We start from the raw sequence: 24,521 nt of genomic DNA, 5'->3' as shown, positions 1-24,521 counted from the left end.
TTGGTATTCCTACTGACAGACCCCCTATAGTAAAATGCATTATGCAACTATTATGAACTAAATCCAACACAGAATCATTTAACTGATCATATGCATGAATCTAATTCTGAATTGCATTCTGTTATTTTGTTTCTCGTGGACCAAATTCCATGGGAATTGGTCCACTCCGTTAGTTTCCCTGTGAAGGCACACCCAGCACAATAAATGACTTATTTCTACTTTTGTTGACCAGAGAGATATCTTCAAGAGCATCGCGTATGTTAGAAGCTGGCCTCCTTTTACCATATTTGTTGAGATACATTCCATGGTTTGTGTGAAACAGTTTCTTTCATAATTACTAATGTCTGTCACCTTAACATTCACCAACTTGGCACTGAAGCTTCTCAGCTTCATATTAGTAAGTCTAATTTCATTGTTAACGCATGATCAGTCTGGTAAGTCATACCTTAGTGGCAATGTTGTTACGATGACACTGGTGAAATGCAGGAGCCGCAGCAATTTAAGTAGCTTCTTAATCAAGGCACTAGCTTTGTTCCTACAGAAGTTATTAGCACCTCCTATGAGCACAGCACAATCAGTCTTTGAGAAATCAGAACATTCTTCGTTAACACTCACCGTTATACTATTGAAATTTGCTCCAGGTTTTACACCGCCAGAAACTTTAACACTGTCTTCCACATTGTTTATCAATCATACCTGCATGTTTCACTGCCAAAGAACCCACAAATTGTCAGACAACAATACAGTATTTCTGTTCAACAATAATGTTGCTATTCCATGCTGGGCTTCCACTGTGAGTATTTCAGTTAAATATGGATAGGTTAATTATTATCCTCAAGCGCAACTAGTGAAACAACCAATGCCGGGGAGTAGGAGGCGAAGAAGAAGAAGAAGAAGAAGAAGAAGAAGAAGAAGTAGAAGTAGTAGTAGTTCAATGGCAATATAGTGATAATTATTTATCTTAAGTTTTTTTTTTTGGTTTGTGTGTGTGTGTGTGTGTGTGTGTGTGTGTGTGTGTGTGTGTGTGGTGACAGAACACACCCAATCCCTGAGTGTGTTGGGTATAGTGAGAAACTCTGTAATGCTGCTATGGTTTCCAGTAAGCAAACGAGTATTTATAGCAGTAAAGAATTCAATAATATCCAGTGAAGTTATTAGCGAATGCGAATGTGAAATAATCTGGGTTAAGTTAAGTATCAGAGGTGGGTCAGATATGATAGTCGGATGCTTCTATAGACCACCTGCATCAGCAACCGTAGTAGTTGAGCGCCTCAGAGAGAACCTGCAGAACGTCGTGAAGAAGTTTCGTGATCATACTATTGTAATAGGGGGAGACTTCAATCTACCAGGTATAGAATGGGATAGTCACACAATCAGAACTGGAGCCAGGGACAGAGACTCTTGTGACATTATCCTGACTGCCTTGTCCGAGAATTACTTCGAGCAGATAGTTAGAGAACCAACTCGTGAAGCTAACGTTTTAGACCTCATAGCAACAAATAGACCGGAACTTTTCGACTCCGTGAATGTAGAAGAGGGTATCAGTGATCATAAGTCAGTGGTTGCATCAATGACTACAAGTGTAATAAGAAATGCCAAGAAAGGAAGGAAAATATATTTGCTTAACAAGAGTGATAGGGCACAAATCGCAGGATATCTGAGTGACCACCATCAAACGTTCATTTCTGAGAAAGAGGATGTGGAACAAAAATGGAAAAAATTCAGAAACATCGTCCAGTACGCCTTAGATAAGTTCGTACCGACTAAGGTCCAAAGCGAGGGGAAAGATCCACCGTGGTATAACAATCATGTACGAAAGGTACTACGGAAACAAAGAAAGCTTCATCATAGGTTTAAGAGTAGTCGAATCATAGCTGATAAGGAAAAGCTGAACGAAGCGAAAAAGAGCGTAAAGAGAGCAATGAGAGAAGCATTCAACGAATTCGAACATAAAACATTGGCAAACAAGCTAAACAAGAACCCTAAAAAGTTTTGGTCATATGTAAAATCAGTAAGCGGATCTAAATCCCCTATTCAGTCACTCGTTGACCACGATGGCACCGAAACAGAGGACGACCGAAGAAAGGCAGAAATACTGAATTCAGTGTTCCGAAACTGTTTCACTGCGGAAAATCGTAACACAGTCCCTGACTTCAGCCGTCGCACGGACGCCAAAATGGAAAATATTGAAATAAACGATATCGGAATTGAAAAACAACTGCTATCACTTAGTAGCGGAAAAGCATCCGGACCAGACGAGATACCCTTAAGATTCTACAGTGATTATGCTAAAGAACTTGCCCCCTTTCTATCAGCAATTTATCGTAGATCGCTGGAAGAACGTAAAGTACCTAGCGACTGGAAGAAAGCGCAGGTCGTTCCCATTTTCAAGAAGGGTCATAAATCAGATGCGAATAATTATAGGCCTATCTCGCTTACGTCAATCTGTTGTAGAATAATGGAACATGTTTTGTGTTCTCGTATTATGACGTTCTTAGATAATACAAATCTCCTTCATCATAACCAACATGGATTCCGCAAACAGAGATCATGTGAAACTCAGCTCGCCCTATTTGCCCAAGAAATTCACAGTGCCGTAGACACTGGCGAGCAGATTGATGCCGTATTCCTGGACTTCAGGAAGGCATTTGATACGGTTCCGCACTTAAGTTTAGTGAAAAAAATACGAGCTTACGGAATATCGGACCAGGTTTGTGATTGGATTCAGGATTTCCTAGAAGATAGAACACAACATGTCATTCTTAACGGTTCAAAATCTGCAGATGTAGAGGTAATTTCGGGAGTACCGCAGGGAAGCGTGATAGGACCTTTATTGTTTACAATATACATAAATGACTTAGTTGACAACATCGGTAGCTCCGTGAGGCTATTTGCAGATGACACGGTTGTCTACAAGAAAGTAGCAACATCAGAAGACTCGTACGTACTCCAGGAGGACCTGCAGAGGATTAATGCATGGTGCGACAGCTGGCAGCTTTCCCTAAACGTAGATAAATGTAATATAATGCGCATACATAGGGGCAGAAATCCATTCCCGTACGATTATGCCATAGGTGGTAAATCATTGGAAGCGGTAACGACCGTAAAATACTTAGGAGTTACTATCCGGAGCGATCTGAAGTGGAATGATCACATAAAACAAATAGTGGGAAAAGCAGGCGCCAGGTTGAGATTCATAGGAAGAATTCTAAGAAAATGTGACTCATCGACGAAAGAAGTAGCTTACAAAACGCTTGTTCGTCCGATTCTTGAGTATTGCTCATCAGTATGGGACCCTTACCAGGTTGGATTAATAGAAGAGATAGACATGATCCAGCGAAAAGCAGCGCGATTCGTCATGGGGACATTTAGTCAGCGCGAGAGCGTTACGGAGATGCTGAACAAGCTCCAGTGGCGGACACTTCAAGAAAGGCGTTACGCAATACGGAGAGGTTTATTATCGAAATTACGAGAGAGCACATTTCGGGAAGAGATGGGCAACATATTACTACCGCCCACATATATCTCGCGTAATGATCACAACGAAAAGATCCGAGAAATTAGAGCAAATACGGAGACTTACAAGCAGTCGTTCTTCCCACGCACAATTCGTGAATGGAACAGGGAAGGGGGGATCAGATAGTGGTACAATAAGTACCCTCCGCCACACACCGTAAGGTGGCTCGCGGAGTATAGATGTAGATGTAGACATTTGTCAACAAGACATTCCTGTCTGTGAAGTAAACATGTGAATTACTTTCACTGGTAGTTGGAACAAAATAAAAAAAACAACTGAAGCTCATAACTATATCAGTACAAGTTTATGTTAATGGGTGTTGTTGCGTTGAACAACAAACTGCACAATATTTCAGTGAGACAGCTACTTCTCAGTTTCAGGTGCTTACTAACGTGCTGCTGCAGTGGCTTGCCAGTATATACGTTGGCTCGCTAGGGAAGCACAGGCGCCAACGGGTGGGGCTATAGCATCATTGTGGACGAATCAAGAGCGGGGCAGTATCCAGTGTCCCCTATCAGAGGAACGGGGCATGGTCTTTGCGTGTGTGATGCGGGGAAAAATGTGGCAACACAGTGAGACTGCTCAAGAAATAAGATGAGAGACCTGCAGGCCCATAACCAGGATGCCTGCACCCAAGCAGAACACTGAAGAAAGGAAAGCACTCCATTTTTTAAGAGAAGACACAGAAACTAATTTTACCTGCTGACACACTACTCTTCTTTGGCCTGCAACATCTTACTTAACATGATGATGGATTTACTGCAGGACTCGGCAGGTACAAGTGCCAGTTCCACCATGACTTTATGGGCTGCTTAAGATCCATAAGGACGGGGGTTCCACTTTGGCCCACTTTATGTAGTACCGGAACCCCAACATATTACCTAGCAAAATATCTGTCTTCTCTTCTGAGTCCATGCATGCATGTCTGAAGGAACATGCACTGGGGTGATTACAACCATTATGAAATAAATGAAATGTATTTGCAGGTGCGAATACAGATTACTATCAGCTATATAATTGAATGACAACAATGAAAATTTGTAATATGCTTGTTTGCGTGGCCATCTTCCGAAGCAGCTGTTAACACTGTTACTATAGGTTATCTGTCTTGAGCTGACTGCAATCTAATTAATAAGAATTATACCAGACGCATTTCGCTTTTATTTATAAAGGGTCTTCTGTAGGTTATTCTATAAATTGGATACATACGTTTGTACATTTTTCTGATTGGTTTAGGTTAGAAACAGCATTTTATTTATAAAGTTGGTCTGCAAGCTACTTATGGTGTTTCTTTACATAATCTGCTCCTTCCCTTCTTGCTAGCAGTGGTTGGTGTCTACAGGCTTCATTTCACATCTGCACTTGGGAGTTTTTGGCATCCTGCAGTGCACTATTTACAAATGACTTTCTTAACTGTTTTTCATTCTACACTGCCACAGTGTTTACGCCTGTTTGTTTGGTTTCATTCACATAGTGAGTGTTGCCAATTTATGGTACGATTGTGTGTGTGTGTGTGTGTGTGTGTGTGTGTGTGTGTGAGAGAGAGAGAGAGAGAGAGAGAGAGAGAGAGAGAACCCCACTCCTCTCATGTCACTACCTTCAAGACTATTTCACTAACTCATTACTGAAATATTCAATTCCAGAATTTATATTTACTTGCTGATGCACGTCACTAATAATAACATTTCATACGGTCTGAATGTTCCTGAATCATTTCTTCTGAGATCATAAACAGGAGATATTCATTCAATTAATGCCTGTGTTTTCTTTCACACATTCTGTTACATACGCAATAGAAAACACACATATTTACAAAATTATAAAACTTTAAATAAACTACTACAAGTTGAATTTTGTAACCCAGTATGTAGTTAACTCTTTCCAAATTCTCACTTTGTCATTAATTTAATTGTGAACATTTTATGAAAAAAAATTAAAAACTGAATTGCACACAGAACATTATGTACCATTTCTACATAAAAATGTTATCTGGAGGAAGTCTAACACACCTTTTTTGAAAATTCTCATTATTTTCTTTTAAGCAAACATTTTGTCAGCAAATTTATTAGTTTAGACGTTATCAGTATTAACAAATTTCTAACTTTAAAATGTAATTACTTTGAAAATCCCTTATTAAGAGGGCTTGCTGAAAACTATTATCTGTATTTTTAAGTAAAACTCTTTAAGCTTTTTAAAACAAAGATTATTAATATTCTACATCTTAATTCTTCAAGTTTACATATATATTTCTGTACATACACACCCTGGTGATTAACACACTACTCCCAACAAGAGACCAGTTTGTTGATATCGCAACTGTGGACCTATTGATGGAGCCACAACTTCACCTCTGCTTGCACTGCTTCATATATATCAAAAGTGAAGTCCTCGAAGGTGTTCTTCAAGTTTTGGAACAGATAAAAATTAGATGTGACAAAGTCAGGATTGTACGGAGCATGATCAATGACAATGAACCGATGTCATCAGATTGTTGGAGATGTTGCACCACGTAAGTGTTCTGGCATTGTCAGACAGAAGGAGAGGGTGTTCTATCTGTGGACGAATTCTTTGAATCTAAAACTATTACAGTAGACTGTTTCTCAGACACCACCACAGTTACATTACACACCACCATCTTGCATGCTACAATTCTCAGGCCTCTATTGGTGGAGGTCTGCAAATATGTAGACATGAAGAATAAAGATATAGAATGTTAATAAAAAATTTTGTAGAACGTTAATAATGTTTGTTTTATTTAAAAAGCTTTACGGGTTTTCAAACAACAAATTCAGAGACATTACTTTTCTGCAAGCCCTAGTACAATTTAATTGTCCTGATATTTCTGTTCATTAAAGTGTCCTTTTTGTTAAAATTCATCTTTTGATTATAAAGCTAAGGTTTTGTTTCCAGAACAATCACATGTTACAAAGGTACGTTATAAACACAGGCAAGGTACGCCAATAGTGGATTTCAGTTTCAGTACCTCAGTTGTTCTCATTACTATTATTTTACCCACGAGTTCAACCTGGTCTGGAGCCATTTAAATTTCGTTATGTGGGAATGAATTTTTAAATTTTGTGAACATTAAAAGCAGGAAGATGGAAGAAAATAAATGGCAATACGAAATGCGCAAACAAATGTTTCACCTGCGAACATTAAGGTCTAGAGCTATTTTGACGGCACCAGCAGGCAACTGTAGACTGCACAATAAGCTGTGTAGAATATTTTAAAATTCCGTTCCCTAATGAATTTATGAAGTAATTTTCTTACTAGAAGCACACTTTTATTGCCTGAGATTAATGCAACTTGCGAAATAAACATTGCAAGTTACTAGACTTGTCTGAATCAGTACAAACGTGTTTTCATGTTCAAGATGAAATGTATTGGTTATTAAGGCCACACAAATGTTCTGCGAACAATACCTTCCAACAAATTTCCACATTCCACTAGATCAATATCTTCATGGTAATGAATCCAATGTTAAGATTCAGTTCACACAGAGAAGATACAACATGTTGCAATGAAGGCCACATGATGCTTCCTGGTGCGACACTTATGTTCCCACTGAGATGACACTACATGTGATACAGCTCGCCACATGACGAGCACCAAGACAGCATAAATCCTGTTTCTGTCTCAGTTACTATCTTGGGCTCTTCTGTGAGGACACTGTGGAGTATCATTATTTATAGCCCAAAAAACTGGGCAAGAAAAGGAAGTGTTGGGTGTAACTATACAATGCTATACATATAAAAAATATGTTTGATTGTGGTTTCTTGTGAGGTCTCTCCAACACAAAACAATTCCTCCAATTCTGCAGAATGACTTCAGACAGTTTCTACTTTTTGGAGCAAATAGGATCAGCTACTCTGACAAGGGAGGACATAAATTTTCGACTTGCTATTTCTCCTGCTGAGGAGCTTCTCACTGCAATAAGGTAAGTTGGTGAAAAAGAGGGAATAATGTTAAAATGCCACCATGAAAAGTTAATATTTTGTAAGACCACCTAGTATGATACTTCATCAATTCAGTACATATATAACATGCCGTCCTCAGCTTCACACAGCTGCTCATTCAGAAGTAACTCAAATTAAGTTTCAGATCTCTTTTACAACTGTCACAAAGTTTTCTGAAATCAGGGAACATAGACTGAAAGAAATCCCAGTCAGTATCATCAGCTGATGATTCCTGGGATGTTTTACTTTCAATAAGTTTTTTCATTTTGGGCTTCGACTTGCATCGGAGGCTTACAAAAATGAGGAACACGAGGCAGCTCCGCACTTCACATACTAGGAGGCAAAGAGCCTCGTGTGTGACGCATAACTACCAACCGAACGAAAACCAGTTTATTATCAAGCTATGATCTTGAACTGTAAGAGGCAAAACTTTTTTATATTTTTTTATTTTAAGAATAGTTTTCTCAAAACCAAACAAGAAAGACTTCATAGGGGAAAACATATGGTACCAACAAAACAATGGTTTTTAATTTTTACATGAAAAGTAAAAGTTTAACTGACAAAATTAACTACAGAAACAGATGTAACTTGGCTTCATATACATAAAACAATTTATATTCGAGCCACATAATATGACTTGAAATTTCCCGTCTCCATATATTGTACGACCCAAGTTGCTTGTGTGACCAGCACTTCGTACTGTGCTGGGCGACATGACAGATAGGTACTGGGGTCGTATTTCTGTCATCAGACTATTAATCAGAGAAGTAGTTTCAACTGTTCCTATGGGCTCCACCATTGCTGGCTGCTTCTGCACAGTATCGCGACTCATATCGCCTCAAGAGTGGAAACTGTGCCTTACAGTTACCTGAATGTTGTTTACAAAAATTGATGTGATCGTCATTTTTATGGAAAATTTTGTTTATCAACTTTTATTTTTTACAAACCATGGGTAATTTCATTATTGCTCCTTGTTTTATTGATGAGACTAAAAACATCCTAAGCAGCTATAGTTACTAACATATATACTGCCGCAGTTACTGGAAGACGTCACACTGAACTTAAAGCAATCTATGCGGTAGCAATGTTTGGTTTCGGTTTTGTTCTGCTTTAGGACACAAAAAACAACTGGGCCCAAGTCAAATCTATAGAACACGAAGAAAGAGAGGAGTTAAAAATCGACTATAAGTCAGTCCCAACTGGCATAATGGAAGACAGCTAAAAACAGGTAAAGGGCTATAAAATACACCATACAAAAATGGAGGCCCAAAACTAAAAATTAAATGGCCTTCGCCATATTGCTTTGGTGGATAAAAAGTAAAACGCGGTCAACAGTCCGTGCGTCATTTGCTAAAATGGCCAATAAATCAGACGGCAAACCCAAGCAGGAACATAAACAGTTACAAAATGGACATTCCATTAGGAAGTGGCGGACAGTTAAAACTTGGGTGCAATGTGTAAAAAGTGGTGGGGTAGTGCCACTTAGCAAATGACGATGGCTAAAAAGGCAGTGCCCAATATGCAGCCTAGTTAAAATGACCTCCCCCGGCAGGAGGGCCAAGAGGAGGTTGTCCAAGCCTTGGCAGCAGCACACGTGCCCTCATCTCGTTTCCTCGCAGCCCGACATGACCAGGAACTCACAGGAGCACCACACTGGCTCCACCAAGAGTGAGCAAGTGACAGTTTTCCTGGACCCGCTGCACTATGGGATGGGAGGTGTACAGCACACGTAGACTTTGAAGGACACTAAGCGAGTCTGAGCAAATGACACAATTGAAAAGGCTGTATCGCCAGATGTACTCCGTGGCCCGAAACAAGACAATGAGTTCGCCTGTAAATACTGAGCAATGTGCTGCAAGCTGAGAGCGAAAGACACGGGTGCCAATGACGAAGGCACACCCGACCTCACAGTTGGTTGGTTTGTTTGTGGGGGCTGAAGGGACCAGACTACAAAGGCCATCGGTCCCTTTTTCCACAACCATGAAAACCCACAAGGAATATAAACATCAACAGAGGTAACAAGGGACGACACAGAACAAGAAAACCAGAAAACAAGGAATTAAAAGCACACTGAGTTTTACAGTGGTTGGCAGACCATGGAAACAAAAAAGGAAAGGCCAACCGCCAAGAGAGACACTAAAAACCCCAATCTAAAACTGTAGGCCAAAGGCCAGATGCAGCACACGAAAGGGACAAACCCTCACATTGAACGATAAAAGCCCCCTGCTCAAATAAAACTCAAAACTACGGTTGCCACTGCAGTGTCATCTGTTGAAAGTGCAGGGAGCGTATCAGGCAGTGCAAATGTCTGCCCGAGTGCAGTTAAAAGTGGACAGGCCAAAAAAATGTGGACCACTGTCAACGCTGATCCACAGCGACATGGAGTTGCGTTCTTGAGGTGCAATAAATGAGCATGCATCAGCCAGATGTGGCCAACGCGCAGGCGGCAGAGAACAACGGAGTCCTTGCAAGAGGCTCACAAGGAGGAGTGCCATACACCAGTAGTCTGCTTGATGACCCAAAGTTTGTTGGGGGGAAGGCAGGGTGCGCCATTCAGCACCCCAAGCACCAAGGACTTTTTGCCACAATACCGACTGGAGATCACATTCCAGGACCGGAGCACTGAAAGCCTGTTCGGCCAGCGTGTCAACATGTTCATTACCCAGGATGCCGACATGACCCGGGATCCACACAAAAACCACAGAGCGGCCGCAATAGGCAAGAATATGGATGGACTCCTGGATAGCCATCACCAGACGAGAGTGAGGAAAACACTGGTCGAGGGCTCGTAAACTGCTCAGGGAGTCACTACAGATAACAAAGGTCTCACCTGAGAGGGAGCGGATGTACTTTAGGATGAGAGAGATGGTGACAAGCTCTGCAGTGAAAACACCACAGCCATTGTTCAGAATGATACCCAAGAGTAATAGCATAACCAACTTGACCTGCAATCACCGAACTGTCGGTACAGACCACATCAGAGCTGTGAAACGCAGCAAGGATGGAAAGAAAGCGGCGGTGGAGGGTCTCAGGAGGGACTGAGTCCTTCAGGCCGTGCCCAATCCACCTGAAGGCATGGGCAAGGCACACACCGCGGGGGTATACGTATATGGGCCCAGAAAATGGGTGAAGAGGGAAAAACTCAAGCCCAGAGAGAAGAGCCTGGACGTGAACCGCGATTGTACACCCTGACTGGGGCCATCGTTCTGGATGATGGACGACCGAGTTGGGGAACAGGAGGCGGTAATTTGGATGCCTGCGCAAACTACAAACATGTGTAGCATAAACTGCCAGCAGGTGTTTGCACCGGATTCGCAATGAAGGGACACCAGCCTCCACAAGTACGCTATTTACAGGGCTTGTGCGGAAAGCTCCAGTTGCACGCACTGAAGTATGGGGTCAAGCAACCGCAACGCGGAAGGTGATGTCAAACTGTAAGCCAGGCTCCCATAATCAAGACAGGACTGAATCAACGCCTGATACAATCGTTGAAGGGTAGACCAATCGACACTCCAGCTGGTGTGACACAAGCAACAAGGATTGTTAAGATGGCGCCAGCATGTTTGTTTAAGCTGCCGAATATGAGGGAGCCAAGTCAACCAGGCATTAAAAAGCAATCCCAAAAACCGATGCAGCACCACCACCACCACAGCAAGAGGTTCACCATCAAGATAAAGCCGTGGCTCAGGGTGAACAGTGCGACGCTGGCAGAAATGCTTGATGCAAGTCTTGGCGGCCAAAAACTGGAAGCCGCACTATGCGGCCCAAGACCGCACCTTGCTGATAGCGCCCTGCAGATGCCGTTCAGCAACCGCAATGCCAGTGGAGCTATAGTACAGGCAAAAGTCATCAGCATACGAAGAAGCCAATACGGATGTTCCCACAGCTGCAGCAAGACCATTGATAACAAGTAAAAAGAGGCAGACACTCAAGACAGAGCTTTGTGGGACCCCGTTCTAATGGACTAGGGAAGAACTATGGGAGGGACCAACTTGCACACGGAAGGAATGAAGGGACAGAAAATTCTGAAGAAAAGTCGGGAGTGGGCCCCTATGACCCCACCCATGAAGCGTGGTGAGGATGTGATGTCACCATGTTATATCATATGCCTTCCGCATGTCAATAAAGTCCGCAACCAGATGCTGTCGGTGAGCAAATGCCATATGGGTGGCAGACTCCAGGCAGACCAGATTATCGGTGGCAGAGCGGCCCTTACGGAACCCACCATGGGACAAAGCCAGAAGGCCCATAGACTCAAGGAGCCAACTCAACCTCTGGCTCACCATGTGTTCCGAGCAACTTACACGGAACGTTGGTGAGGCTAATGGGGCGGTAGCTGTCCCCCTCCAGTGGGTTCTTTCCAGGTTTCAACATGGAGATGACGATGCTTTCCCGCCACTGTGATGGGAACTCACCCTCGACCCAGATACAGTTGAAAAGGTCAAGGAAGCATTTCTGGCAGTTTACCAAGAGGTGTTTGAACATCCGATAGTTGATGCGATCCGGCCCGGGAGCCATATCAGGGCAAGCGACTAGAGCACTTTGGAATTCCCACTAACTGAATGGAGCATTGTATGATTCGGGGTGGTGCATATGGAATAAAAGGCTTCGACATTCCAACTGCTGTTTCAGGGAGTGGAAGGCGTGGGTAATTCGTAAAAGCGCAACTCTGAGCATACTGCTCGGCTAAGAGTTCTGCAATCGTATCAGAGTCAGTACAGACTGCTCCACCCAGGGAGAGACCAGATACACTGACGGGAGTCCGATAGCCATAGAGTCGCCTAATCTTTGCCCAAACCTGTGACGAAAAGGTACGGACACCAATGGTGGTACTTTTCCCAGCACTCCTGCTTCCGTCGGCGAATAAGGTGTTGGGCTCGGGCACGGAGCCACTTAAAGGCAATGAGGTGGTCCAGTGACCATTGGAGGGCCCACCTGCGATCCCAAAACGCCTCAGCAACCTCTGGTGACCCCAAGGCACAGTCCTCAGCCGAGGGGACCCTTAACAACAGGAAATTGCAGATTCCGCTTCAGAAGCTATGCCCGTGGTGACCGTGCGAACCACCACATCAATGGCATCATGAGAAAGAGGCTCAATAGTGGCAATGGAGGCGAACGAGTTCCAATCAGCCTTATTCAAAGCCCAGCTGGGGAGGCACCTAGAAGAGTGACACTGTGGCAGTGATAGAAAGATTGGAAAGTGGTCACTACCACACAAGTCGTCATGCACATGCCAGTGGACAGATGGTAAAAGGCCAGGGCTGCAGACCGAAAGGTCGATGGCCTCACGGTCAGTCCGAGAGCCATCAGCATATACAAAGGTACTATTGCAAAGTTTCATGTGAAGGTCGTGAAACTGAAGGTGGTAGACCGAGGCTGGAGTATTGTCTTTAGGAAGTGAATGAAGGCAAAGGTTAACATGGGCCATTTCATGAAGCCAAGGTGGTGAAGGGTTCACACCCACCGGAAAAGTTGCAGGTAATGTGAAGTTAAGCCACCGTAGAAAGTGCCGAAAGCAGATTCCAGAAGGTAACAGAAGAGGGACGTGCCCCATACTGATGATCACAGGAAGCATCAATGAAGGAGGCATAGGCTGGATGGTCACAAATGGCAGACAAACGGCATGTGTCCCTACTGAGGAGAAAGTCACGACGGTAGGACAGTGGTAGTTCAGCAGCTTTAGCACACAGACTCTCAACCGGGCTTGTGTAAAAGACGCCCGTGGCCAAAGAGATTCCGTGACGGTGGACAGTGTTGAGACGGCGAAGAGGGATGGGCGTACAGATGCATAAACAAAGCACCCATAGTTGAGTTTTGAATGGACAAGGGACTGGTACAAACAGGAGGAGGTTGGTTCGATTGGCACCCCAGTAAGTACTATTGAGGACACGTAGAAGATGGAGGAACCGCGTACAGCGGGCTGTCAGGTAAGACACATGGGAGGGCCAAGAGTGTCTCCTATCAAGCATGATCCACAGAAATTTTGTAGTTTTGACGAACGGAAGGGCAACAGGTCCAACAAGAAAAGATGGTGGGAGAAACCACTTGTGTTGCTAGAAATTCATACAGACAGTTTTGTCAGTGGAAAAGCAAAAGCCATTGCCGATGATCCAGGAGTAAAGACGATCAAGACATCGCTGAAGATGTGCTCAATGAGACAGGTCCGTAGAGAACTGCAACAGATGGCAAAATCATCAACAAAAAGGGATCCGGACTCCAGGGAAGAGTAAAGCTGCCAGTCAGCCTTAGAAAACTGCCACTTGGGCGTACACGTGGATGAGGTAGGAGTCAGCAAATGGATAGCACATGGGAAATGGTCGCTCGAGTAGGTGTCAGAAAGAACGGACCACTCAAGACGAGGGGCAAGCTGGGTAGTGCAGAAGGATAGGTCCAAATTGGAATAGCTGTGCGAGGAGTCTGAAAGGAAAGTGGGAGCTCCAGTGTTAAGGCAGAAGAGGTTAAGTTGGTTAAGAAGGTCAGCCAAGAGGGCACCTCACTGACAGGTCCTGGGAGAAACCCAAAGGGGATGATGCACATTAAAGTCACTGAGTAGCAAAGATGTGGGAGATAGCGGCCCAATCAGCTGAAGTAAGTCTGCCCTGGTGACATCAATGATGGAGGGAGGTAAATGGTACAGAGGGAAAAAGTCAGGTGGGGAAGGAGGAAAAGGCAAACGGCAACATCTTGAAGATGGGTAGTCAGGGAGATGGGTTGACTATGAATGTCATCCTGTATGAGCAGCACGATGCCCCCATGAGATGGAATGCCGACCTCAGGGGGAAGTTCAAAACCGATCGGTAAATAATGTGAAAACTCAAAGCAGTTGTGAGTATGCACTTTCGTTTCTTGAAGGCAGAGTACAAGAGGATGCTGTGATGCTAAAAGCAGCCGTAAATCCTCATTGTGGGACCGAAGGCCATAAACGCTCCATTGGAGGGGAGTCCGAGGATCATGCTCCATGGGGTCCACAGAAGCATTGGATTGCTAGTGCAGTCAGTCTGTGGAGTCCAATGCTGAAAAACGATTGGTGGTGTGTACCGGCAACATTGCAGCCGGGCGGGCTAAGGTACCACATGGCGGCACCGTTGAAGAGGATCTTCAATTTGGTGAAAGAGAAGACTGTTTGCCTTTGGTGGACTTGGTTGAGCCTTTCCGGGTAGAGGAAGACTCAGGTGTTGTTTGGCTGGAGGGACGGAGGATGTCTACACGGGAGTACTCTTTCTGTCCTTTCCGGTCCACCGGTTGTGTAGCTGGTGGCTTAGCCTCTTGAGGTGAGAGTTTGACAGTTTGTTGCACAGCTGGATGAGGGGATGGCGATGCTACCTTGACACTGGGCGATTTCACAACCTCAGAGTTGAATTTGAGGTCGCATGTCTGTGTGTCCATGTCCTTCATGGAGCGAGGGGTAACAAGAACAGAACTACAGGTGCCAGATGGGAGAACACAGGGTTTGCGACTAGCCAGTAACTTGCGAGTGACTGGGTATGGCACTTCACTTTTTCTGTTACCCGGATCTCTTTGACAGCCTACTCATCAAGATACACAGGAAAATCATGAGAGGAGGTGGCATGGCCGCCACTGCAGTTGATACAGCGGGGAGGAGGAGGCAGACAACTGCCTTCGTGTGCATTCCTACAACAGGTTACACATTTGGCTGGGTGTCGACAAGACGTTCTAGAGTGGTTAAAATGATGACACTGGTAGCAGCACACTGGGTTCAGAATGTACGGCCAGACTGTGATAACTTCATAGCCTACTTTGATCTTGGATGGCAGCATCTCTCTATCAAAGGTGAGGAAAAGAGTACGGGTGGGTACTAAGGTGGAATCTACCTTTCTAATGGATAGCAATGACACCCTGATCAGAGAGGTAAGATTGGATTTTGGCCTCGGTTAGACCGTCGGACAGCCTGGTGTAAATTACACTACGGGAAGAATTCAAAGTTCTATGGGCGTCAACACAAACAGGGTGCCCTGGAGAAGCGAGGCAGCAATAAGTTGTTGTGCTCGAGGATCAGAAGTGGTCTCCAAAAGCAAAGTGTCATTCTGTAAACGAGAGCAGGATTTCACAGCGCCAGCAATTGCATCAACACCTTTCTGAATAATACACAGATTTATCGTAGTGAAGGATTGATTGTCTTCAGTACGTGAGACTACGAGGAACTGTGGTGCAGCGGGAAGGGTCTTCGAATCACTAGCCTCATTATGTAGAGGTTTCGTAAACGTTGGTTGGGAAGATTGACTCAATGTGAGAAAATCCCCACGATTGCCAGCATCTCCGATGGCATGCTAATTTTAACTGGGGGCTCCCTTCACAAGGGGGCGCACCTGCCTTATGTGATTGTTCACACCTCAGGTCACACCTCCCGAACACCCAGTGACCTGTTACGAGTCAGATGCATGGAATGGCTTTCAAGAGCACACAGGAAGGAAGAGGAAAAAGAGGAACCTCTAAAGGTGAAGTGGAGGAACGAGAGATTGGAAACAAAGAAAGGGCAAGTGAGCGAAAGCAAAGGTAAGGTGAGACAGTTCTTACATCAGGAACAGACAATACAGAACATTCCCAATAACATCCCAGACATGTTCCCCAAGGGAGGGGAAAAAGAATAGTGAGAGGATAGACATTCAGCACGAAAGAGGGAAAAATGCTTCAAAGGCTGGGATCCCATGGGAGCTAAGCACGAACCTGTCCTGGGAGGAGGAGGGGGTGGGGGGTGAGCAATGTGCTTGGTATCACACCCATTCTGCACTATAATTACACAACCTGAAGAGGACATCTGAGGAGTATTTCCTAAAAACCATGCAATGACCAGGCCTGCTTGCACACCAGGAGAAAAAAACATGCCATGCCATATTCCACGGGTGCATTCTGCATCAAGCCCATATATCATTGAATTTTCTCTTTTGCCTGTCCTGAGTTGCTTCATAGCTCAAGGTCAACATTTTAAAACTGGGTATGAGACTCAAAATAAGCCCACTGACCATATCCAAGTTGTTTGATGTTGAAACGCTGAACTTTGTGGGACTACTACTCTGATTTGCACGACAATGTTTTGTTGAAATGTTATCTTGGCACTATTTGATCAAAGTCAACTTATCTCATGGTCTAAATGCATGAAAAAGGTATAAGGTTCCATAAAAAATTATGTCAGTATCATAATTTGACAGCTATTAACATTAAAAATTATTTATGGTCATCAGTGATTGGCTACAGTGATCGCTACAATTTAGTGCAAAACACATCTCAATAACTTATTTGTTGTGGATATATTTTGGGTGGTCTTTATGAGCTGCCTACCCCTGTCTACAGGGCTTACTTCAAAGGCACCAGTCGCAAATCAGATCCTCCAGTGGTTCAGTAGCTGCAATGGTGATGGGGCCACTGATCCGTAAGCCATATTCCTTTCGTTGAGTCTATACAGGATGAGGGCTTTGAGAAGGTCCAAGAGAGTGGAGGGGCCTGCACCTCAGGAGGTGCAATTGTTGTAACTATGGGGAGAAGATGGCATCATAGTTCCTGATAATTAACAATGAGCAGAAAGGGGTGGGCATCCCACAATAATAACTTTTCTTTCCTCTTGACTAAGGTAGTCTGACTGTAGTTTTAAATATTGATAATTTATGTGGAATAATATTCATGTGATTAACATACTTTGAAATATTAAGCATTTTAAAATTTGTGATTTGTAAAACTCAATAAAATTAAATTCTAACGCCAGGTTAAAAAACACAGACTTCCATGACATGTCCCTGATTCTTCCATGTAAAACGTAATTCCCTGAGAATTCCAGGTTTTCTAGAAGAATAACCACCCTAGCAGTTCAGTGTGAAGTTAAAGTTCTGGGTGTGGATAAACAGTTTTACATCAGCAGAATTGCATAATACACATGGAAATTGAGAACTGCAAGCTATAGGTGTGGGCCTAGACTGTGCTTCCTTTATGACACCTTGAATGAGTTCAGAAACACAGATCAATGGATTAATATCTTCCATGTTGTTGATTTTAGTCCGAGTCATTTCTCAATGCTAGTCAATCCTGTGTAAAACCTCTTCACCTCTAAATAGCTACTGCACACTTCACACAGTCCTTTTCTCTTCTTACCTCAATTGCTTATTGTCCACATTTCAATTTTGTACAGAGCTATATTCAAGAAAATACGCCCTAACATTGAAATTCTTACAACATGTTAAATTCCTCCTTTTCAGAAATGCTTTTCTTGTTCACGTTTCCAATTTGGCCAGGCCATCAGTTATTTTAATGCCCAAATAGAAAACAATTTTTAGTGTCTCATTTCCCAACCTTATTCCCTTTGCATCATTTCTATTACATTCCATTACCTTGTTTTACTTTTGTTGACATTCATCTTATAACCTCTTTTCAAGACATTATCCATTTCTTTCAACTGATCTTCCACGTCCTTTACTGTCTCTGACAGAATTACAATGACATCAGAAAAGCTCAAAGTTTTTATTGTTTCCTCCTCGAGTTTTACTTCCCATTCTAAATGCCTCCTTGTTTTTCTTAGGCATGGTTCACACTGAAATGATATGACATGTTGCAATAAGGGTCGCTTATTGGTGCGACTCGCCATACGACATGCAATAACACAGCACAAACCACATTTCAGTTTCAGTTGCATCGTGAGCTCTTCTGAAGAGGATGTTATTGTGGCTTGTTATTTAAAGCTCAAAAAATTGAGAATGAAAAGGAATTCCTGGATGCACCTGTAAAACGCTGTTGTTGTTGTGGTCTTCAGTCCTGAGACTGGTTTGATGCAGCTCTCCATGCTACTCTATCCTGTGCAAGCTTCATCATCTCCCAGTACCTACTGCAACCTACATCCTTCTGAATCTGCTTAGTGTATTCATCTCTGTCTCCCTCTACGATTTTTACCCTCCACGCTGCCCTCCAATACTAAACTGGTGATCCCTTGATGCCTCAGAACATGTCCTACCAACCGATCCCTTCTTCTAGTCAAGTTGTGCCACAAACTTCTCTTCTCCCCAATTCTATTCAATACCTCCTCATTACTTATGTGATCTACCCATCTAATCTTCAGCATTCTTCTGTAGCACCACATTTCGAAAGCTTCTATTCTCTTCTTGTCCAAACTATTTATCGTCCATGTTTCACTTCCATACATGGCTACACTCCACACACGTACTTTCAGAAACGACTTCCTGACACTTAAACCTATACTCTATGTTAACAAATTTCTCTTCTTCAGAAACGCTTTCCTTGCCATTGCCAGTCTACATTTTATATCCTCTCTACTTCGACCATCATCAGTTATTTTGCTCCCCAAATAGCAAAACTCTTTTACTAAATAAGTGTCTCATTTCCTAATCTAATTCCCTCAGCATCATCCGACTTAACTTGACTACATTCCATTATCCTTGTTTTGCTTTTGTTGATGTTCATCTTATATGCTTCTCTCAAGACACTATCCATTCTGTTCAACTGCTCTTCCAAGTCCTTTGTTGTCTCTGACAGAATTACAATGTCATCGGCGAGCCTTAAAGTTTTTATTTCTTCTCCATGGATTTTAATACCTACTCCGAACTTTTCTTTTGTTTCCTTTACTGCTTGCTCAATATACAGATGTAAAACACTATAAATATAAAACATAGTTCACCTATGGTTTTCCTCAAGAGCTATCCCAAAACAAAAACAAACTGCACAAATTCTAGAGAATGAGTGCAGTCAGTTTCCACTATTTGGAATAATTAGTATCAGCTAACTTGACAAAGCAGGAGACAAGTTTCTGATTTGCTACTTCTCCTGATAGACTACACATTGCAATAAAGTTAAGCTGGTGAAAGTGTTTTCATGACATTAAAAACTCTGCTACGAAAGGTTTATTTTTAGTACAACCACCTAGTATAGTACTTCATTAAATGTGGTACACAGATAAACAATGGTCACAAATTAATAAAGCCACGACAATGTTTCTACAATTGTTCAATTACGCTAAGTGCTGTACGATTCAGGTTGAGGAGTATTTAGAAGAAACAATTCTGGATCTGAAGAGAGATCAGTCATCAGAAATGATGTAGCAGTGGGTGGCAAATGTTGCATATCTGCAGAAACAGAAGAAGCCAATGATAAGGAAATTTCCGATTTATTCTCAGTTTGTCCAGCTGCTCATTCAGAAGTAACAGGAATTTAGCTTTTAGACCTGTTTTACACCTATCACAAAGTTCCTGACGCCAGGGAGTGCAGACTGGAAAGTATCCTGCCAGCACCATCAGCTGATAAGAGCCAGTGGATTTTCATTTCAGTAAGTGTTTTCACATCAAGCTTCACCTTCTATTGGCAGCATACAAAAAAGAGAAACACGAGACAGTTCCACACACTACATAGCAGGCAGCAATAGGCTGGCGTGTGGTGCCTAGCTGCCAACCTCGTACGAGACAATCTCCAATGTATTTCATGTACTAGGCACATCCAGAAAGTGAGTTTCCCTATTTTTTTAAAACAAAGGCAACACAGTCACATGAAAAACTTTATTGGCAAGCAACATTTGAGCTATTTTTTGACACAGACACCAGAAGAACAGACACTTTTCATATTGTGGGATCAACATTTGTAATCCTGTGCCGTAGAAGTTTGCCGCCTATGAATGTGACCAGTGTGTCTGGAGGCATGATGTATGCTGGATGATCAAACAGCTCAGATCGCGATATCCATGGAAAGTGGCCGGCAGTGCCCATCAGCTTTGGCTACACTGAAGGTCATCAACAGAAGTAAGAGAAAAGATTTAGCAGCAGACACATCCAATTAAACTAAAATACTGCGACTGATATTTTCACCTAATGGAGTGGTAGGAGCCACTTGCCTACCAATCCTAGTCCTTTCTCGAGTGCCACATGCTCACTGTCTAGCTCATTTTGTACATACATGCAGAGCCTTGCCTAACATGGCAGTTGTCACAAAGTTATTTCAATAGGAGTATTTAATGGTAGGGCAACCAACTCATTCTACAGGAAACTCGTGCTAAAACTGAGGCTCAGATACCACAGTGATGAACAGAATGCAGTCATATATGATGACCAAGAACCCTTTATGAGTTCTGTAGGGAAACATTATTTTTCTCTTCTGAAGCACATTCTGGATGAAATTTCAAAATACGAACACTATGTGAGCAATGATCTCTTGGATACATGTTTTCCGAAGTGTACCTCAGTATAATGAATGGCAAGAAATCAGCAACAGAGTACTTGTAACACCACAGATATGGTATGGAGACCATTGAATGATGCAGTCATCTTCACCATAAACAACAGAATCCTTCCAGCAGCACTGAATCCAAAGAGTGGCATATAGCGAATGAAAGAGTGATTGTATGTACTAGAGAAACAGATGCTTGTGGTTGAGGTTTCATATCTAAATCATCATTATCAGATAACATTAAACAACTTTATCATCAGAAAAAAAACCATCTCACCAAAACTAGGATAAATTTAGGACATGCAGAAGAAATATATAGACAAATTATTAGCACTCCTCGAATAACAGAGATCCTTCAACAGTATCTACTGTCACACATGAACCTGTATTATAAAATAATGGGAAGTCCAGGATGGACTACAGCAATTGGCTGCTGCAGCCGGACTGAATTGTGACAGCATTTGATGGGAGCAGCAATCTGATGATGGGATACGGAGGAGGTATGGAGTGGGGAGGGGAAGGCGGAAATAACAGAGGGGGTGGGGGCAGAGGTTTGAGGGAAGGTGTACTGCTACTTGTGAGAGAGTGCAGAAATGGTAGGGAGACAGGGTAGTGCTGCAAGCTGTAATTGGGAGGTTTGTGGGATGGGGTATCAGGAAATGAGAGAAGTAAAGAAGGAGAAAAGGACTAGTGGGTGCATAGGTGAAATTGAAGGCTTTGTTGTACTGGAGTGGGAGCAGGGAAGGTGATAGGTAAGCAAAGGACATGGACTACTAAAGATTGAGACCATAGGGGTTACAGGAACATATGATATACAGCAATTCAGAAAAGCTGGCGGTGTTAGGAAAGATCCAGATGGTGCAGGTGTGATGCAGTCATTGAAGTAGGGCACATTGTGTTGGGCAGCATGTTCAGTAACTGGATGGTCCAGCTGTCTCTTGGGCACTCTGTCAGTGGCCGTTCACATGAACAGACAGCTTGCTGGCTGTCTTGCCCACATAGAACACAGAACAGTGATGCAGCACAGTTTGTACATCACATAACTGCTTTCACAGATAGCCCTGCCTTTGATGGAATACGAGATGCCTGTAAAGGGACTGAAGTAGCACAAGCTCGAATTAGGGAAGGACAGGAAGGAAATCGGTTGAACTGCTTCAAAGGAACCATCCCAGGTTTTGCCTGAAGTGATTTAGGGAAATCACGGAAAACCTAAATCAGGATGGCTGGATGCTCTGGCATCTAGGTCTATTGCAGGGATTTCCACGGGGCAAGGGGTTGGGGCAGGAGTGGAGGAGGGACAGACAAGGTTACTGAGTAGGTTTGGTGAGCAGCAGAATACTGCTTTGGAAGGGTGAAAAGGACAGTGTGTAGGATATTTCTCGTTTCCAGGCACGCCACGAGGTATTCGCAAAACTGTTGGAGAATGTGTTTCACCTGCTCCAGTGCTGGGTGGAACTGAGTCACAAGGAGAGTACTCCTTTGTGGATGGAGGGTGGGTACATGAGAGGTGGTAGGTGACTAGAGAGGCTAAGAATGGCAGACATTTTTCTAAACACGGCTGGATGATAAATTTTGCACTATGAAGGCCCCAGTGACACCCTGGGTGTATTTAGAGAGGGACTGCTCATCACTGCAGATGCAACAGCCATGGGTGGCCAGGCTGTATGGAATAGGTGGCCACTGTCTACATGGAGTTATTGCTAGCCCATGAATAGATTAGCATAAGATGGTGCCAGGTGGGTGTCTATTGCTGTACCATGGATTTGTTTGGCGGTGTTGCCTTCAAAGAAGTAATTGTGGACACGGATATAGTTGGTCATGGTGACCAGAAAAGGCAATGTAGGTTTGGAGCGTCGGGTGTTGGTGGAAGGTAGTGTTCAACAGAGACAAGGCCATGGGCATTATGGATGTTAGCATAGAGGGAGATGGCAACAATAGCGATGAGCAGGGTGCTGTGTGGTAAAGGAACAGTAATTGTTAAAGAGTCACACCTACTAGTCCTTGCCCCCCCCCCCCCCACCCAAACCTCACCAACTGCATCCAGAAACCCTACATTGCCCCACCACGTCCCTATACGCTCCCACTAGCAGCATTACAACTCCCCCACCCTGCTATTTCCCCCTCTCCCCACCCCATGCCGCCGCCTTATCTGACACCACAGGACTGCTGCTTCCATCAGGTGCAATTGCAACTAAGTCCGGCTGCAGTGGAAATGGACAGCAGTTGTATGAATACGTGTGTTTAAATTTTAGAAGAAGGCCTTTTGGTGAAAGCTAAAATATATAGCAGTCTTTTTGTCATGCCTTTATGCAACTTAACATCCCCTTTGTATGGTGAGTAGCACTCTTATCTTTTTCATAATATTGCTGTGCCATAAAATAATTTTACATATGAATGTATAACTTACCAAAATTATTTTCATCTGTTGGATTTTGTGCACTGAAATGTTCAACACCTGGAAAGTCTGGTTCTATCTCAGGGCTTGGTTCCAGATTAATTATCCTAGCAAGGTCGTCTTTATTATCCCACAAAGGTTCCAGCAACCAACCACCTACAAAATACATAAAAAGCATAATTACAGGAGCAAATAAAATAACTGTGTTACCCTTTGGCAAATGAGCAATATTATTTTCTTACACCTTTAAAACATTGCATGTGGTGGTTCACGGACAGCTTGCTGCAACAATACCAGTCTAAGGTACTCTTGAGTGACACTGACAGCTTTCTTTTGCTGCCAATGTAGTCAAGAGTTTATTAGCAGGCAGCACTAATATTACAATGTTATCTACTTTTATACACGAAAGCAAATGTCAATCACAGAGTTAATGACGTACGAAATAAAACTTGGTTCAGTGAAGAAGACAACTGTGGTAACAACAACAAGAACAACATATACTGCTCTTAAGCAGTTTCTTCCTTACTCCTGAATTTTCACGTGTCTAAAATTCCTTCGTTTTCAAGTTATTAATGAAAGTTTACACTCTAGCTGTTTGGAACTCATCAATACACAAACTCAAAAAGTGATCGACATGTCCTCCTCTTGCTTCTGAACACATGTGCACTCATCGAATCATGGATTGTAATACCCTTTCCAATCCTCCCTGCCAGTTTCGAACAGTTTCGCAGGCTTCAACGACACGTCGACGAAGAGTTTCTGCATCCAGGTGGTCTGCTGCACAGACCAATTGTTTAAGGTGTTCCCAGAGATAAGAATCCAAAGGACTGAGGTTGGACGGAACATGCAGGCCACAGAACTGGTCCTCCTCTACCTGTCTATCTATCATGGTAGACACCAGCCAGTGCATCCCGAACATTGGGGATGAAATGTGGAGCAGCTACAGCATGCACAAACTGCACGTTTCTTCTTATTTACAGAGGTTCGTCACCTAGCAGGTCTTTGACGGTGTTATGAATAAAGACCCTGTAGACAATACCCGTAAGATGTGCTGGGAGAATGTATGGCTCTACCAGACAGTCACCTACAATTCCAGCCGGCCCATTAAACTGGTGCAGATGTCTGATCTGTCTTGTAGCAAGAGGACTGTGATCGGCCTGTTAAATGTTGGCTCCATGCTGAACATGAAGATGTATTACATACCAGGGCACTTGTATTGCACCGATATGGGACTCTTCTTTGACAGCCTGTAGAATATGCTCTTCCTCGTCAGGCATATGAGTAACATGTGATCTTCCTCCATCAATGGCCAGTGGTGTAATGACCCTTTATCTCAGCAACTTGACTATACGTACCACCAAAGATCGGATGACACTGTTGCCTTCAGTTTGGAAATGCTGTCTAATATAGCTGCACTTTCAGTTAACGCACTACCTTCAGTACACGCAACAATGGAAATGTTGATGACAGATGTACGTAAACA

The 24,521-nt window shown here is 43.2% G+C and overlaps 1 protein-coding gene across 1 annotated transcript in view; it reads right to left on the bottom strand.

Annotated features, from left to right (window-relative positions):
• The window catches only part of LOC126456261 (uncharacterized), a 42,855-nt gene that overhangs the window by 6,524 nt on the left and 11,810 nt on the right, over nucleotides 1–24,521 (bottom strand). The window contains exon 3 of the mRNA XM_050092013.1: nucleotides 23,051–23,194. Within this exon, the coding sequence (XP_049947970.1) occupies nucleotides 23,051–23,194 (144 nt within the window). The remainder of the gene's footprint in view (nucleotides 1–23,050; nucleotides 23,195–24,521) is intronic.

Source organism: Schistocerca serialis, chromosome 2 (genome assembly GCF_023864345.2).
Source record: "Schistocerca serialis cubense isolate TAMUIC-IGC-003099 chromosome 2, iqSchSeri2.2, whole genome shotgun sequence".
Classification (NCBI taxonomy): Eukaryota; Metazoa; Arthropoda; class Insecta; order Orthoptera; family Acrididae; genus Schistocerca; species Schistocerca serialis.
Note: the sequence above shows the minus strand (reverse complement) of the source record. Positions and strands in the feature narration are given on the sequence as shown.